This window comes from Amphiprion ocellaris, chromosome 17 (genome assembly GCF_022539595.1).
Source record: "Amphiprion ocellaris isolate individual 3 ecotype Okinawa chromosome 17, ASM2253959v1, whole genome shotgun sequence".
NCBI classification, from domain to species: Eukaryota; Metazoa; Chordata; class Actinopteri; family Pomacentridae; genus Amphiprion; species Amphiprion ocellaris.
In genome coordinates, this window is record NC_072782.1 from 8,017,127 (window position 1) to 8,032,366 (window position 15,240).

Consider the following 15,240-nt stretch of genomic DNA (forward strand, 5'->3'; position numbering starts at 1 on the left):
TGATATCATTGGGGATTGCAAAACAAGCAGGGACATGAGATGAGCCTAATGTTTGTTCTCTCCATATTAGGGAATGCTACTGATGTGTGTGTCTAGCATGACTTGAGTCATTGCGATCCAAATTTCAGCAATTTGTTCTGTGTCTTTAATGACATGTCCCAGATGACTGTGAAACCCAATACCGAGAGAATATGTTGTACAACTGAGCAATTCAGTGCTGTGAATCCCCCACGGGTTTCTTTCAACAATGGGAACATGTACTCTGCTCTCTTCGCTCGAAGATCTTTGCATAAAACACAAAGTATTTGTGTTTGCTGTGTCCTGTTAGAACACTGAAAATTTGGCACCGTTGGCAGCTCAAAGGTGTGAACTCAAATGAAAACAGCGCTTAAGATGTGGTTTAGTTATTTATTTTGTGATTAGAAAATCAGTAGTGCTCATGTCCTAGTTTTTAGAACATTATGAGTGAGTGACAATAATAATTGAAATTGTTTTGATTATAAATATCTGTTGTAATTGTTGTTTATTAACAGTTCATGCAAAGATATATCTTAAGTAATGTAGCGATTTAACAATTACATATGGAAACGGTTGAATTTCTTGATGGTTTTGTGGGTAATATATTGGGTTAGGCCTTTTATTTTTCCTAAAATCAAACTTCTTGGCTCACCTCAAGCCAAGGTCACCCTGAAGAGGGAGACAGCTGTTCTAAATAGTTTGCTGTCTTAATATAGACTTGCATATTCTGAATGTTTGAGTTAGTTTAGCTGTATTAGTTTGATTGTGGCCCCTCTAGTAGCGCTACATTGGATCTCAAAAATATTCGGACACTCTAGTCACACTTAAAAATGCATGAAAATCACTACGTTAGACACTTTTCAAGCAAAATGCATCGAAATTTTAGACGCAGAGTTCTAAAGTAAGAGAGAGAAGTCATTGGACTGTTTAGTTTGCAATCCTTCGACTTCCAGAGCTGCTTGACGACATCTGGGCATTGACCAGCTTCTGTAATAGTGATGATGAAGGTTTCCTCCATTTTTTAGCCAGCAAAGCTTCAGTTCATCCACATGAGAGCTGATGTTTTTCCTCCATGGTGTCCCATAGGTTCTTCAAGGGATTTGGGTCAGAGCTCTGGAAGGGTTATTCTAAGACGCTTATTTTCTTCTGGACGAATCATTCTTTAAACAGGCGACTGTTTGCATCCAAATCACTACGATATTCTTTGGAGTTCTTAATTCCGTCAATAAATACAAGTTCAGTCACACTAGTGAACAAAAACGGCAGCTGGCTGTACATTTCTTCCTCAGGCTTTCTCCACACAAACTTTTTCTTCCATCAGATCTGTGTACGTTGATTTTGGATTCATTTGAAAATAGTACACCTCCAAAAGGTGCTGACTTTTCATATATGTTCTTAAGCAAATTTCATTTTATGAATGGTTTCCATCGTATCGCTTTCCCTCTGCACCCTTAATATATAGTGTGTGAACTCAGTTGTATCTGTGAATTCTTGTTGAACTCTGATATCCTCCCCAGTGCTGTTTCTCACTTCCTGGTTTTTTGTTTGTTCCTTCTGTTGCCTGCCTCAAGCGCTGTATATTTAAACTTTTTCATAATATCTAACTATGGAGGATAGAAAATTTAGTTTATTGCTGACCTGATGGATTCCTTTTACCATTTTTTGTTTAAACGAATAATGTGTGCTCTTTCTGATCTCCCGCATCACCACAATTGATGATAGATGTGTTCACTAAGTTTCAAACAAACTTTTTTTTTTGCGATTTAGAGAGGTATGTTCAAGGCTTTGTCAAATGACCACCCTCTTCTCCTTTAGACTTGTTCTAAATGTCTTCTATGCATCAAAATCCAGTTTATCTAACAATTTAGGAGAACTTTATGAACTCCATAGAAGTTCACTGATAATTTATCTGTGCTAAACACTTTATGGAGCCACTGTTCCTCTTCTCTCGATACACTTTCACACGTAGCTGTAATGCTTCCCCTCGTTCCTTTTCATTCCTTTTTTTGTGGCTCCTTTTCTTGAAAGAGCTTCTTCCCCTGCAGGCGTGATGGTGCGACTGTGTGTAGACCAAAACTACAACTAACTAGGTGACCGGCTACAGCAGGTGGTGTTGTCTCCCTGAGGGAATATGTGATGGCAGCATGACTTATAACCTCAAAAAGACATGCCTCTGGGATGGCAAGGGATTGTTATTCATGAATTACTCAGCAGAAAAGTATGGAATGCACTGGCCAGCTCACAAATGTGTGAATTTTTTTTTTTACTTGTAAGGCAGGTGTTGAACTATTGAATTGCTTACTTTAGAAGGCACGTGTTTTTCAGTGACAGGGATATGTCCTTGACAAAAGTGAAGTCATCTTCACCAAATCCAGTAATAAAAGAAGCATTATTAGAGCAGAAAGAATTGCTTCAGAAATCCTTTTCTTCTCCAATTTGTTCAGCAGAGGTGCCAGATCTTTAGTTCACTACATGAGAACTAGAAAATCTTTGCTTTCTTTGGTTCTCAGATGCTCTCTAAAATAAATACTGATAACCACTAGCAGTGAATCCATCTGTTCAAAGTCACACCCAGATTGGCTGCTAGATTTCCCCTCCTCTGTGTAGTTAAAATGCACTCTATGTGACATATAATGTTCCAGGGTTAGCCTTTGATGTCATGTTTTCATGTCAACATTCAGCCTTCCTGTTGGGTAGAGCAAAGGTGATATATTTCCACAGGATCTGAGTTTTTTTTAAGTCGCACACAGGGGCTGGTAGGCCACACAGTTGAAAATCAGATTCTCTTTCTTTCACACACACTAGAAATGTGTACTCTTCAAATATTGTACACAAGTCTTCCCAGTTATCAATCTAATAATGTACTAAATCCAGAGATGTCACTGCATTTAACCTCAGAATTGCTTCCAGTAAATAGCTTGCAGCTTCAGTGTTTTAGGGGAAAAGGAATGCATGACAAAACCAGTGAAACCCAATAGTGCATGAAATATTTCACTGCACCGAAAAAGCTTTGCTGTATCTCATCTTCTCACTATCCTTTTCATTTCTATGCACAGGAAACTGTATTTGTAAGCACCTACGTGATTGTGGTTTTATATTCAGCCACTGAGATGAAAATAATAGCAATGCAAAACAAGTTGACAAAGAAAGTGAGCTGGCAGTGAACTGAAGCTGAGCTCTAACCAGTCTCTGGCCATCCAGGGTGTGTCTTGTCTTGACTTTGTCCCCCTACAGGCCCACCACCACACTTGTTTGCAGAAAAGCTAATACTCACTCTTATTTGTTAGGGATTAATATGGATTTCAGCAAGATGTGAAACACACACGACATTTCATCTCTCATCTCTCAATTACCAGCTCTAAACCTCAGGAATGAGCGGTTTAGTCGACCATGTCTTAGTGGGAAGATAAATAACAAAAATGTACCCAGTCTTTTGAAAAACAAGGAATGATGATGCCTTTGCCTTGCAATGCTCATTTTTCAAAGTGCTTCACTTCCCCCTGCACTGCTTTTTTAACCTCTATGTGTAAAGACATTATGATCACAATCAGCATGTTTTGCAGTTTATAAAACTATGCTGCTGTTTACATTGCAATAAGCAGAAATATAGTAGCTCCACAGTTTCTTGTTTTTTCTCACAAGAACATATTTTGTCTTAGGCAGTGGTTTCGGTGAGAGAACACTGACATGATAGGTCCAAAGTGCAGTTTCAGATCGCTGATCTGAGCTTTTCAAAGTAAACAGAAGATTATCAGTGATTACATAATAGAAACATTTCCGACTTTTACTTTTTCTTTAACTACTGCAGGTTATTTCTAGCTCCATTTGCGACTTGCTGATATAGTAGTACCATTTTATGTTTTCCAAAAAGCATGAAATCTTTTACTTCAGTCCAGCATATTTATCCACCAGCACTTAAGATGCTGTACTGTAAACAATATATTACCAACTCCCTTTTGCTCTTATTGTGGAGAGCTTTGCTCAGGACTTGAGGCTTGTGCCAAAGCTAATGGCAGAGAGCTAGCAGCTACAGAAGAGGACTATTAATAGACTGTTGTACTTCAGTTTCATTGTGATAAAGGTTATAAAGCCGTGAATCTGTGACAGTTGAACCAAAAGGTCTGGCTACGAGTTATTAGATGCCAAAAAGGAAGAGTCATTATTCTTTACAGTGTCTTTAATGCACATTTTTCCTGTTGTTAATTTTGTTTGCATTCAATATTGTATTTTATATATTTTGTTTTGGCAATGTGGAGTTTTTGTCTTGTGGGATTATATCCCTATTTGATTTATTGCAAAATAGAGTGTAAAATATCAGTTTTTCTGTTTAAAGGTGCATCATGAGCAGCAACTACAGTGTCACCCTGCCTGGCCCTGGCCCCTGGGGCTTCAGACTGCAAGGAGGAAAGGACTTCTGTCTGCCCCTCACCATCTCACGGGTGGGTGGAAAACACACACACACACACACACACACACACACACCTCTTATGTGCCCTTCACTTCATGACAGTCACCTCAGAGGAATGCTGTTCATGCTCATTATGCCATTTGCCTTGTCAGTGATGAAAGTGCGATTCGTATGCGTGACACTTGCTGCTGGATTTAGACAGCTTCTTTAACAGTTCATGGCTCTGTCGCTCAGTGCCCCATGGCCTTTACCTTCCTCCTGTCAAGGCTGTGCCTGTTGTCAAAATAATGTTACGTAACATTATTTTGACCACAACACACAATCTGTCAATTTGAAGAACCCCCTTGAATCTTTCTCATGGCCACACAGGATATATTTGGAGGATGAAGCCAATAGCTGTTAACGGCTCATGTCAGTTTGGTCATTCTGATGAGGGATAGCGCTAAGTGTCCTGGCCTTTCCCCTGGTATTTGTCCTGATCCAAGACACAGGAGACTACGTGTGCTTTGTCTGCAGTGGAAGCATCAGAACCTGTCCTTAAATGGCCCAACTGACTGAAACTCTAGAAAGCTGCAGTGGTTGTGTAATAACTATTTGGGACTTTGGACCACATAAATTCAGACTAGACTGACCAGGTTCTTCCGAACCCTGAGCTCACTGCTGGATGGCTTGTTGATTAAAAAACGGGCCTGTTTACGAGACAGACCGAGACTTTAGCCTATAAACAGCCACAGTCTTTATGTACACAGTATAACAGCATTCTGTGCAAAACACTGTGGTTGCTGCAAAAACTAAAGAAAGTCCTGAGTGCAGCTCACAGTCTGTAAAGTAGCAGTCTCTGTTAGCCCAAGGATGTCTATGTCTCTCTGAAGTGTCTCTATTATCCGAGCATTTCTCCTTGTCAAGCAGGATTAAAAGTTGGCAGCTTGTCCTCCCCCAGTACAGCCGCTAGTGCTATGAGTACATCTCCGGCTTCTGCAGAATGAGCAGTGTCATTTAGTTCCCACTCTACTTCCTGTTATGAAACTGTAATCTTGAGGTCATGTCCAAGGTCAGCCACTCTGCCACTCTGTTTATTTGTTGCTGGCAGGATCGCTTACAGAATTTTGAGTGTCATGTGGTGAGAGAAATGACTTTTCTTTTGTAGAAATACGACCATGTGTGTTGGGACATAGTTACTCCAAGAGTATTAAAAGGACAGCATAGCTTCACAGACTATTTTTATGTCTTGCCATTATGATAATATAGGTATGCAGGACATTATGTCTTCAGTAGAGCTCTTGTCATATCTTAAAACCAACACGAGTGAAGCACGCCCACATGTGTAACTTCATCACATACTGGAGCACCTTCGTATTTCATTTACTTTTATTTGTTTGAGCCCGTAAAAACGACATTAAAACCAACAAAAGAACAATCCAACTCCAGTTTAATAGCTTTAAAAAAACATTGTGTCTGAAACATTATCGCTAAAAGCCTGAACTTGTTTTGCCTCCTCCAGTCATTTATTTATGTATGTAAAAACCACTTCCTTCTATTATATACATAAAGCCATACCGTGTGAACTATATACTGTACATCTACACAGCTATATAATTTGTTGTATGAACTTTATACATCACAATATACCATATGGTTTTTATTGTTTACAATAATGTATTATATATATTCACATTCTTTAATTCAACATTGCATAACAAAGTTAATGACAACTTGCATAGGTTATAGTTGTCTTATTAATCCCATTACTTTACATAATTATTGTACTTTGGTCAACATCTGTTCATAACATCACAAAGCAGTTTAACTTTATATTCCTGTGAGCTACAAATGCAAGAGTTCTGACATTAATTTCACATTGCAGTTTTACTATTAGACAGAAATATGTGCTTAATATCATGATAGAACATAAGCTTTTCCAGTTGTAAAAATGAAAAGTGGACTCTGATATTTGTAAGGATGTGCTATGTCATATTTTACTAGAGTATAACATAAAACGAGACAGGTGAGTTGGAAAAATGATCCAAAAAGCCTTGAAAGTGCAAGTCGAGGAAAATGGCGAGTGCATGTAATGTGGTCGTCTCGACAAGCTAGTTTTTATGGGATTTGGTGGCGGGTAGCTGCTCCATGAGCCGTGAAAGTGTTGAATAGTCCTTGTGTCCACCAGCAGTCCTGTGTTGAGTCATTTGTGGTGTGAAGCATGCCATAGCACTGCTAAACCAGGCAGCACGACTCGCAGCGCCTCATTCCGTCACATTATTGGTGAGTGTCACTCCGGTGACGTATTTTTGTCCCAGCACATGCCTAGAGAATGGCTCAGGTTTCTTGTTATTGTCCAGGCGCCAGGAATAAGCCTAACCTTTTTGTCTATAAGAATCCTAAGGTCACACATGTCACAGTCAACATAATACATGCTGGATGTTAGCTGACTGTGTCGTGGCGAAGTTGAAATGTTTCTATATTCAATTTTAATACCTGCATTTGATTAAATTTGCTAGGCTATTGTCAGATCTGTCAGTACTCAATGCAAGTAATCTGTAATGATTGCTGTATCTGTAATCAGAGTTACAATTTAAGACTTAGTTATGTGATACATCTGTGGAAACATCTGCCAGCAGTTTAACCATTATTTCAGTTCCTTCATTAGATGAGTGAAGAGAAAATTGTGTTGACCGCAGGCTAATTTTAAGGTTCATTAGAGACCTGCGATGTTAAAAAGACTTACTTTGCAGGAAAGAATATGCGTCTGATTATATCACACTAAAGCTTGTGTTTATTTTTGCTTGGATGGATGGGATTGCCGTGGTATAATGATGTAATGACTTTACATATGTTTACCATATGTAACTGATCCAAAAATTATACACAGAATATAAGGTTAGTCACAAGACAACCACAGCTTATTATCCTGATGCCTTTTTTGGATTTTTTTGGCTTTGGTTGTTGTAATAACACTAAATTAAAGCATGAGGTGGAGTACATACCATGATTCATATGTAGTGTGGGATACTAGATTGGATGTCACAGCATGAATAGCGTACCTCAAACACACAAAAGTCATCATAAGTTCATAAACAAATTAAGTCCAAAATAAATGCCACTTCTAAACACTGTGCAACTTCATCAGTGAATGATTTATTTTATGAATATCAAATGTGATTGCACCACATTGTAAACTGTAGGGGTTTATATGTTGAGCAAATGTGCATTTCATAACACAAGACTGAATGATGTCATTTATTCTATAGGTACATGTTGTATGTAACCTTAAAGCAATGCAGCTGTTTGCTACAAGTGGGACCACCCAACACTATATGATGATTTATAGAGGAAGTACTCAATTATGTGCATTATTTGTGTGGGTCTCTCTCTTTCTGTTCCCCTGGACTATTTCCGTCCTTGTAGTCTGTGGTTATTCCAGTTCCTTTTAGGCATTTCTCGACTGCTTCCACATCTAAAAAACACACTTGAATTATCATTATTTGACTGGGATAGCATAAAAGTCTACAAAAACTGCATAAACAAGTAACTGTGATTCTACTATGCATGTTTGTGTGTCACTGTTTACTCACTGCAGGTCAGTTCAGGGTCAGCACAGTGAATTTTTCCTTTATTTTTCCACTGACCCCTCACTTCCTTCTCTTGTCTTTGGTGTCCTTTCAAATTGTTGTTTTAGAGGCTGGTGATACTTTGTGAAGCTAATTTTAGCTCAGTGTTTGCACTAGGCTGTCTACTGCTAGATGGCTTGTTTTTTAAACATTTTAAGTAACACTTATATTGGAATTTTTTCAACATGGTGAAGCTGTTTTGACTCTGAAAGAACAGGAATTGTCACTGTGACAACCGTTGTTCTTGCAAGTATTGTGACTTTACTTTGCTTCACAACATGCTTTACTGTGCTCTTTGATCTAACTTTAAATGTATCCTTTGCTCACCAGACATCCCTCTTCACAGACGTTTTCTGAGCGTCTTTAAATCCTGCACATGAATGGCTAACCAAAACTGCAGTTTAATTACCTTTCTGCATACTTTGCACACAACAAAAATTCTAGCCAACAGTGGGGATAACCTCCGGTGACATTAAGCTACCTAAAATGTAATTTCACATCCTAAACACAAATATATTAGGGATCTTGTATATTATGTAAGGAAACGCTACAGATATCGTTGAAAACCTCACAAACATATTGTAATATTTTCAAAAAACTCGTCATGCAACATTTATAATGTAGTTCTTGGGTCATTGGGTGACTGAGTTGGCTGCAATGTGTAGTTTTAATAGGACGGAAAGTTCAGTGTTGAATATCAAATATCACAACATTACATGATAGCAATTGTTGAACTGTAACTGCAAGAATCCTTGCAATTGGAGGAATTCTGCCTTTTGTACATTTATCATTGATTTACAATTAATACACTGAGAAGTTTCTATTTTGTTAAGCTGCTTGGATAAAGAATAATCTGGCTGTCTGACATTATGCCATAACTTCTGCTTCAGCTCAGGTCCAGAAAAAATAAAAGCAAGCTGTAAAAAACTCCCCTGGTATTTTTGGGAACCATTGAAACAGATACCTTGTGGTCTGTGCTGCACAACTGCACAAACATAGTTTGTGTTTTAGTTTTTTTTAATTTATCTCCTGTATTAAATTCTCCTGAGCACCTTTACATGGAAACTGAAATGTAATTGCAAACCTGTGAAGTCTGACCAGTATTTCTCATCTTCATGAATATGTACAATAAAATGCACTTCGCAAGGTACTTTTTTTTAACAGTCTGTGAAATATGCAGGTACTGGATATGTGTTGAAGTTACAGATGGGTTTGGTCGAAACTGATCTGTAGTATGTGTTTGATCCCAGTATGATCTCCCTGGTGTCTGTCTCCAGTTGTATTGAGAGCATCTGCTTCCTGTCTTTTTAATGTATATAGGAGAGCTATAAGAATAATGAATCAATCATATTTTTTTTGTGATGAAACACATTTAAAGAGAAATCCACTGATGCGATAATCCACTGTACGTGATCTTCCTCATGGTTGCAGCTCGGACCGCCAACAGTGATAACAAACTTTCCATGTTTAAAGCATTATACAGTCTTTTGCACAACTGTCTGGATTAAAGTGCTGTATAAATGCAATCCATTTACCATTATCTGTTTGTATTTCAGGGCTTTTTGAAGTTTAGATCTTTGCATTTATGACTCAGCTTTTGGAAAGCAATGAAACACTATATTCTGCAAATAGGAAAACCTTTTTTCGGTCAGTCATGTCATTATTACACAGAACAGATGAGGCTACTATCCAGGCAGTAGGTGAAACGTACCACTTATCATTAGCTGAATAGACATACAAAAAGGCCCAGTCTAGACTATGCAGGAAGGTTGCATGAACCGTGGATGGAGGTGAGGTGGAAACCAGCCCTGGCACTTGGCTCAGGCCTCACCGTGTCTAACAGCCTTTTCATATCATCTGGCTCAGCAGCGTCAGTCAGCCGGGTTTGTTTCTAAACCTGACTTAAGAGCATTCAGTATTCAGTGCCGGTTTGGTACTGCTTTGTGTGTTTTTGTTTGCGTTGTCATGGCGATTTGACTGAGAGCTCCTTATAGGTTTGCCTGGCATCTCGTGTTTTCCAGCGGGCCAGATTGATGTAGTAAGAGACTGGGGTCAAAGCATGACAACCGTTTGTCTACCTCTGTTCAAGTGCCCTTAATTGGGATGTTTGGCTTTAGAGAAATAGAGTGCTTACTATTTGGTCCCCTCCCAGCTGCTGAATGCTGCTTTTCCATTGCTTTGTACTTCTCGTCGCTGTTCCTCCTCACTGAACAGTTTGCGCAAGGTGTTCCACCTTCAAGACTCCTGAAAAGTAACAGTACTTTATGGCTTCTGCTTGAGCTAACCCAGCAGGCTGCCGTTGATGTACTATCTAGAGTTCCCTTGACAGATATAAGAGATCCTGTAAAGTTTACAATTTCTCTTTAAATGAGCTTTACCGATTGAATGCATGCAGGAACCATATGGTTTGAAATTACAAATCGTACATCAGGTTTTCTGACATATTTAATCAAAAAAGTCGTGTTGTAAAACTTGTCCTGTTGCCAGTAGCTGTGAAGTTTATAAGCACGTAAGTCTTAGGCACCTTTATAATTACATAGTAGGAGTGGGCCTGTCTGCTTTAGCTGTATGTGTTTGTGATAGCATAATGTTAGTCCTAAGTCTTTTCCATATAAGGTCCTTAATCTTACTCTATCCTACACTGACATGTCATACATCTCACAGGCCTTCCAACTCTCACCGCAAGACGCTTCCTGTAACATAACTTCTCAGATGTGAAATGACCACAGCCCTCTTCCTTACTCAGTAATTTCACAAAAGGCAGGAAGTTACATACCGACCAGGATGGAGATGATTACTATCCTCAGGATGCTCAAGTGTGATCTTAAATATCTTAAATGACCTTAAATACCTCGAATTGAGTGGATGTATAGTTGATAGAAGCACAGTTGTCTTCTCTTTGCCTGAAATTTTTCATATTTGTTGCAACACTGTAACTATAAATCAGTGTTCTAAAAATATGGCATTGGTGTGTTTAGTAAATTCCAGTGTATTAGTAGTTTTGGCAGCAGTTTTTTTGCTCCAGTGGAGGGACAGTTTGTGTCATAAATGTAGCCACTTAACGCAGCTGCTTTCTCTTGAAACAGAATCTCTCAGTCTTGCTTTCACTCATAATGAATCCATTTTTTTATCTTTATTTATTAATTCATTGCCCAATTAAGGATAAATTGATTGCTGAGTAAACATTTTAATCTGAGAAGTATTTAGAATAAACCATTTTTCCCCCTTTTATGTCTGTATTTGGTTATGACTGTATAATAGATTGATTAAAGACATATGGAAGCAATGGACTGTTTTTCTAGGCTTCAGTTCTACTTCTTGTGTTTTTACAGTTTGGTACAACATGCCTCTCCTCCATATAGACAAAGATGGAGTTTTTCCACAAAGGCAGTTGTACCAGAAATAAATTAGGGCTACACTTTGGTTTAAGGTTAACTGTAGCTTCAAAATCCTAATATTTATTATGTATAAAGATTTATCATAATCCTTCAGATGAATCTGCCAAGTATTGTGCAATTTCCTGCCTTCAAGCGAAGTTTGTGAGAGCACAGGATTATTACATGTGTAGTGTAGAACAACCAGTCATTATCAGTAACTCTACAGCAGTTAAATCACCAGTGTGGAGAGGACCACTGCAGCACAGCAGCCACACCATTATGTGTCTGGAATCCCATTCATGTGCACAGTTGGAAAGACACCTCATTCATTTGGAAAGCATCTTTCTCATCTGGTAAATGAACACAAAGCCCTCTGGTGGCCTTTTTACTCCTTAAATTATCCTGTGTGAAAGACTCTTGGATGAACTTTTCTCTCTGACCCAGCAACGTTTAAAATAGCAACACGTTTTGATTACATTACTCAATTTGATGTGGCTAATAGGATTTGGTGAAACACGTTGCTAAAATGTGCTCCTTTGAGAGAGCTGGAGTAGCACAGAGCCAGAGTTCCTGTTCATTGTTTATCTGCTCTCCATCACGAGTGTCTCAGACCTCTCTTGATTTATATTTATAGTCTCTGCATGCCAGGGATTCTTACTGTAACATCTATTTGTTTTGTATCCACATGAGAAAGACAGTGTTTGAGCGAAAGCAGTTAGGATTTCTGAAATGCTCTCTGTTCACCACAGACTGAAGCATTAAACATTGTTAACCACAAATAAAAACACATTTTTGAGAATGTTTTCAGGACACTCTCCTCTCTGAATGTATTGAAGTACTAAATGTTTGAGGAATTGCCATATATAGAACTATGCGGCGCTCTCTTTAATCATATCCCTACAAGGAGAGATCTCTTTTTCACTCCTCTCAGACACATAGAGAGCGAGACACTGTGAGATGGAGAGACAGGAATGTGTGTACTCAACAACCCTTCAGCAACTTTCCTCTCCTTTTGACCTCTGGAGCTGTGCAGTAGAGCAAGACTGAGCCGGCAGATGATTTCTGAAGACTTCTTGCACTCTGCTGATTACAACGAAGAGAAATGGGTTAATTTATTGAAAGTAAATGAGTCAGTGCAGGCTCGGTAAACGCTGGCAGGTGTGTCGATGAGTCGGACACTGATTGAGTGAGTGAGTCAGTCGAAGCTTTGCTCATGCCTGTGTTGTGAGTACCCTGTCTTTTGTGAGTAGTGCTTAGCATGTGACTGCACTATAGGTTTCCTGGACGTTGGTATGCATACATCAGTCTCAGCGAGGCACTTCCCGCTACTGATCTAGTCGTAAATGACACAAGGAAAGCACAAGTCCAAAGATATGTGCCATTCAATGCTGTCACTTCCTCATTCTTTGTCTCCTTCCTTCCCACTCTTTTGCCCTAATTTGTTATCATGAGGGTTAACACAATGACCCATTCTTTATGTTCAGTCGGCTGTTTTTAGAGTCGCCTAACCTGAATGCCTTCTTTAGCAATGGGGAAAGGGCATATCTTGTTTTGTGTTTATCTGTCTAAATCAGGGCTGGTGCATAGGAATACTTTCACTCAAGTATGTGTGACTGGAGATAACTTAATGCTGAGAAGACATTGCATGCTTTTGCTTGCGTGTGCATTTTACTGGTTCGTAGAAATGTGGATTTTTTTCGTGCAAAGCTGGCACATTCTGCTTTGACATCTAAATCCCAGTTTGATATTCAACACACATTCAAGCTGAGAGGCTAAATCACTTTCCTCTCGTTGAGCTTCATGCCCTCTTTATTCTTTTGTGCTGCCACGTCTGAGTTCTATTCTTTCACTCTGTTGAGAGATACATAAAGTTACGATCGTTACGAAGCCAGCATGAGACGAGTACACAGAGTCCTGATGATGATGGCTTCTGTGCAGGTTTTGAGGGTGTTAAGAGTGTGCTGAGTGATTGATGAGTTGTGCACAGACTTGTGTAATCAGCAGCCAGTCACACTACCTGGGAGAGAGTCATCCCTTCATCATGGTTTTATTATGTTACACCCTGTATGTAAAATGCAAGTCTCTGCGTGATGCAAAGGGAAAGAAGACCATATAAACCCCAGCCCTACCTTATGCTGCTATCTGTCAGACTGACAGCTGTAGAGCTTTAAGCTAAGTCACACTTTGAATCAAAGCTGCCAGGTATTGCGTGGTTCTCTCCTTGAAAATGGTGTGGCCTTTCATACGTCCCACATTTACAAAGCACTCTTTATGCATGTTAAGGCTTAATTTACACAATGCGTATATAGAGTTTATAATACAAAAATACCCATTTTACACTCAATACATAGAACCTAGAATGTGAAGAAAAACAAAAATTTGTGCAACTGGAAAAAGACATTCCCAATTGAGATGAGGTGGAGCCGAATATATTAATTATCTAATGGAAAACTTTCTTCAGAGCACGCAATCTGTACACCAACACCTTTCAGTACCACAATAACAGAGTCAACAAAAGGCAAAGAAGAGCCTGGAGCGGCTTCAGCAAGTCTTTAAATGTCCTGAACAGACCAGCTGAAGAATAGCATAATTTTTTTCATGATTGAAATTCAAACTTTCAAACCATGTGGTTTGGAATTGTGGGCAGTTGTGATTTGGTTGTGTGAGTCATCATTGTGGGAATGTTATGGGTTTTTTTATGAACAGATTGTTTTGTGGGTTTTTAGAGTCCTGTCCCATGGGTGTTGTGATGTTCATGTTGTGAAGCGAATGAGATGCCTATCTTATCTGACGATGGTTACATAAGACAGGAAAGGGAAAGGAAGTAACAATGCTTGGTGATTACAAGATATAAATCAACATGATATGCATATGCACCATTTTTAGATAAATGCCTTTCTCGTATTTAACTATGGAATGATGTAAGCCGTAAAGTTTCAAGTGCAAACATTACAAACAAATCAAAACAAACAAAAAAGAAAGCGGAATTAAATGTGCCTTTAGACATTTATGAACAAAATAGGAGTTTACAAAAGGATCTTTCTCCACTAGCAGGTAGATTTGTTGATATTCTTAGCTGCAAATATGTGCATGTCGAGCATACATCTCTTATTTATTTCTCTGTCGTTGCAGCTGACTGATGGAGGAAAGGCAGCCAAAGCCAAGATTAGTGTTGGAGACATCATTTTGTCTATTGATGGCGTTTCCACAGAGAGCATGAATCACCTAGAGGCCCAGAACAAGATAAAGGCCTGCACAGACCATCTCAGTCTCACTCTGCAGAGGTAAGACTTTTAAACATGAACATACAGCACATACACACCATCATCTATGGATTGCAGTGCATGCAACAAGACACAGTTCCCTAGTTACTGTTTGAGGAAATTTTCATGTTTGTCATCACATATTTTCCTTGTTCATTTAAGACTGCTGTAAATATATATGAGGGTCTTAGCATTAGCAACTTGCATACTTTGCTGATTTTTTTCCTACTTAAATGTATTGAAGCCTGTTTTATGGGTTTGTGCACAAGCAGGTGATACATATCCGAAGGTACCTTTAATAGGAGAGGCGACCTGATAAACAAAACAAGTTTAACCAGCAACAGGAGAGCTTGATTGCCATATTTGTCTTATTTGTGCTTTTTTCAATTAGCCTTTTCATAATTTGAAACAGATGAATTCCTGTTGCACAAATTTAAAACAGCTCACTATTTCTGCCACAGCAGATGCCCTTGTGGTCCTTTAGGGAGTTTGAAAATGTTAAAAAATGCTTGAGCTTGTTGTTTCTTGCACGGTAGCATCGAATTTATGTATCTTGTCGCTCTCAT

The 15,240-nt window shown here is 38.9% G+C and overlaps 1 protein-coding gene across 7 annotated transcripts in view; it reads left to right on the top strand.

Annotated features, from left to right (window-relative positions):
* The window catches only part of pdlim5b (PDZ and LIM domain 5b), a 39,995-nt gene that overhangs the window by 2,907 nt on the left and 21,848 nt on the right, over positions 1-15,240 (top strand). For all 7 annotated transcript variants that reach the window (XM_023279739.3, XM_023279738.3, XM_023279740.3 and 4 more), the window contains exons 2-3: positions 4,352-4,457; positions 14,544-14,695. In XM_023279739.3, coding sequence (XP_023135507.2) covers positions 4,359-4,457; positions 14,544-14,695 — 251 coding nt within the window. In that variant the 5' untranslated portion in view covers positions 4,352-4,358. The remainder of the gene's footprint in view (positions 1-4,351; positions 4,458-14,543; positions 14,696-15,240) is intronic.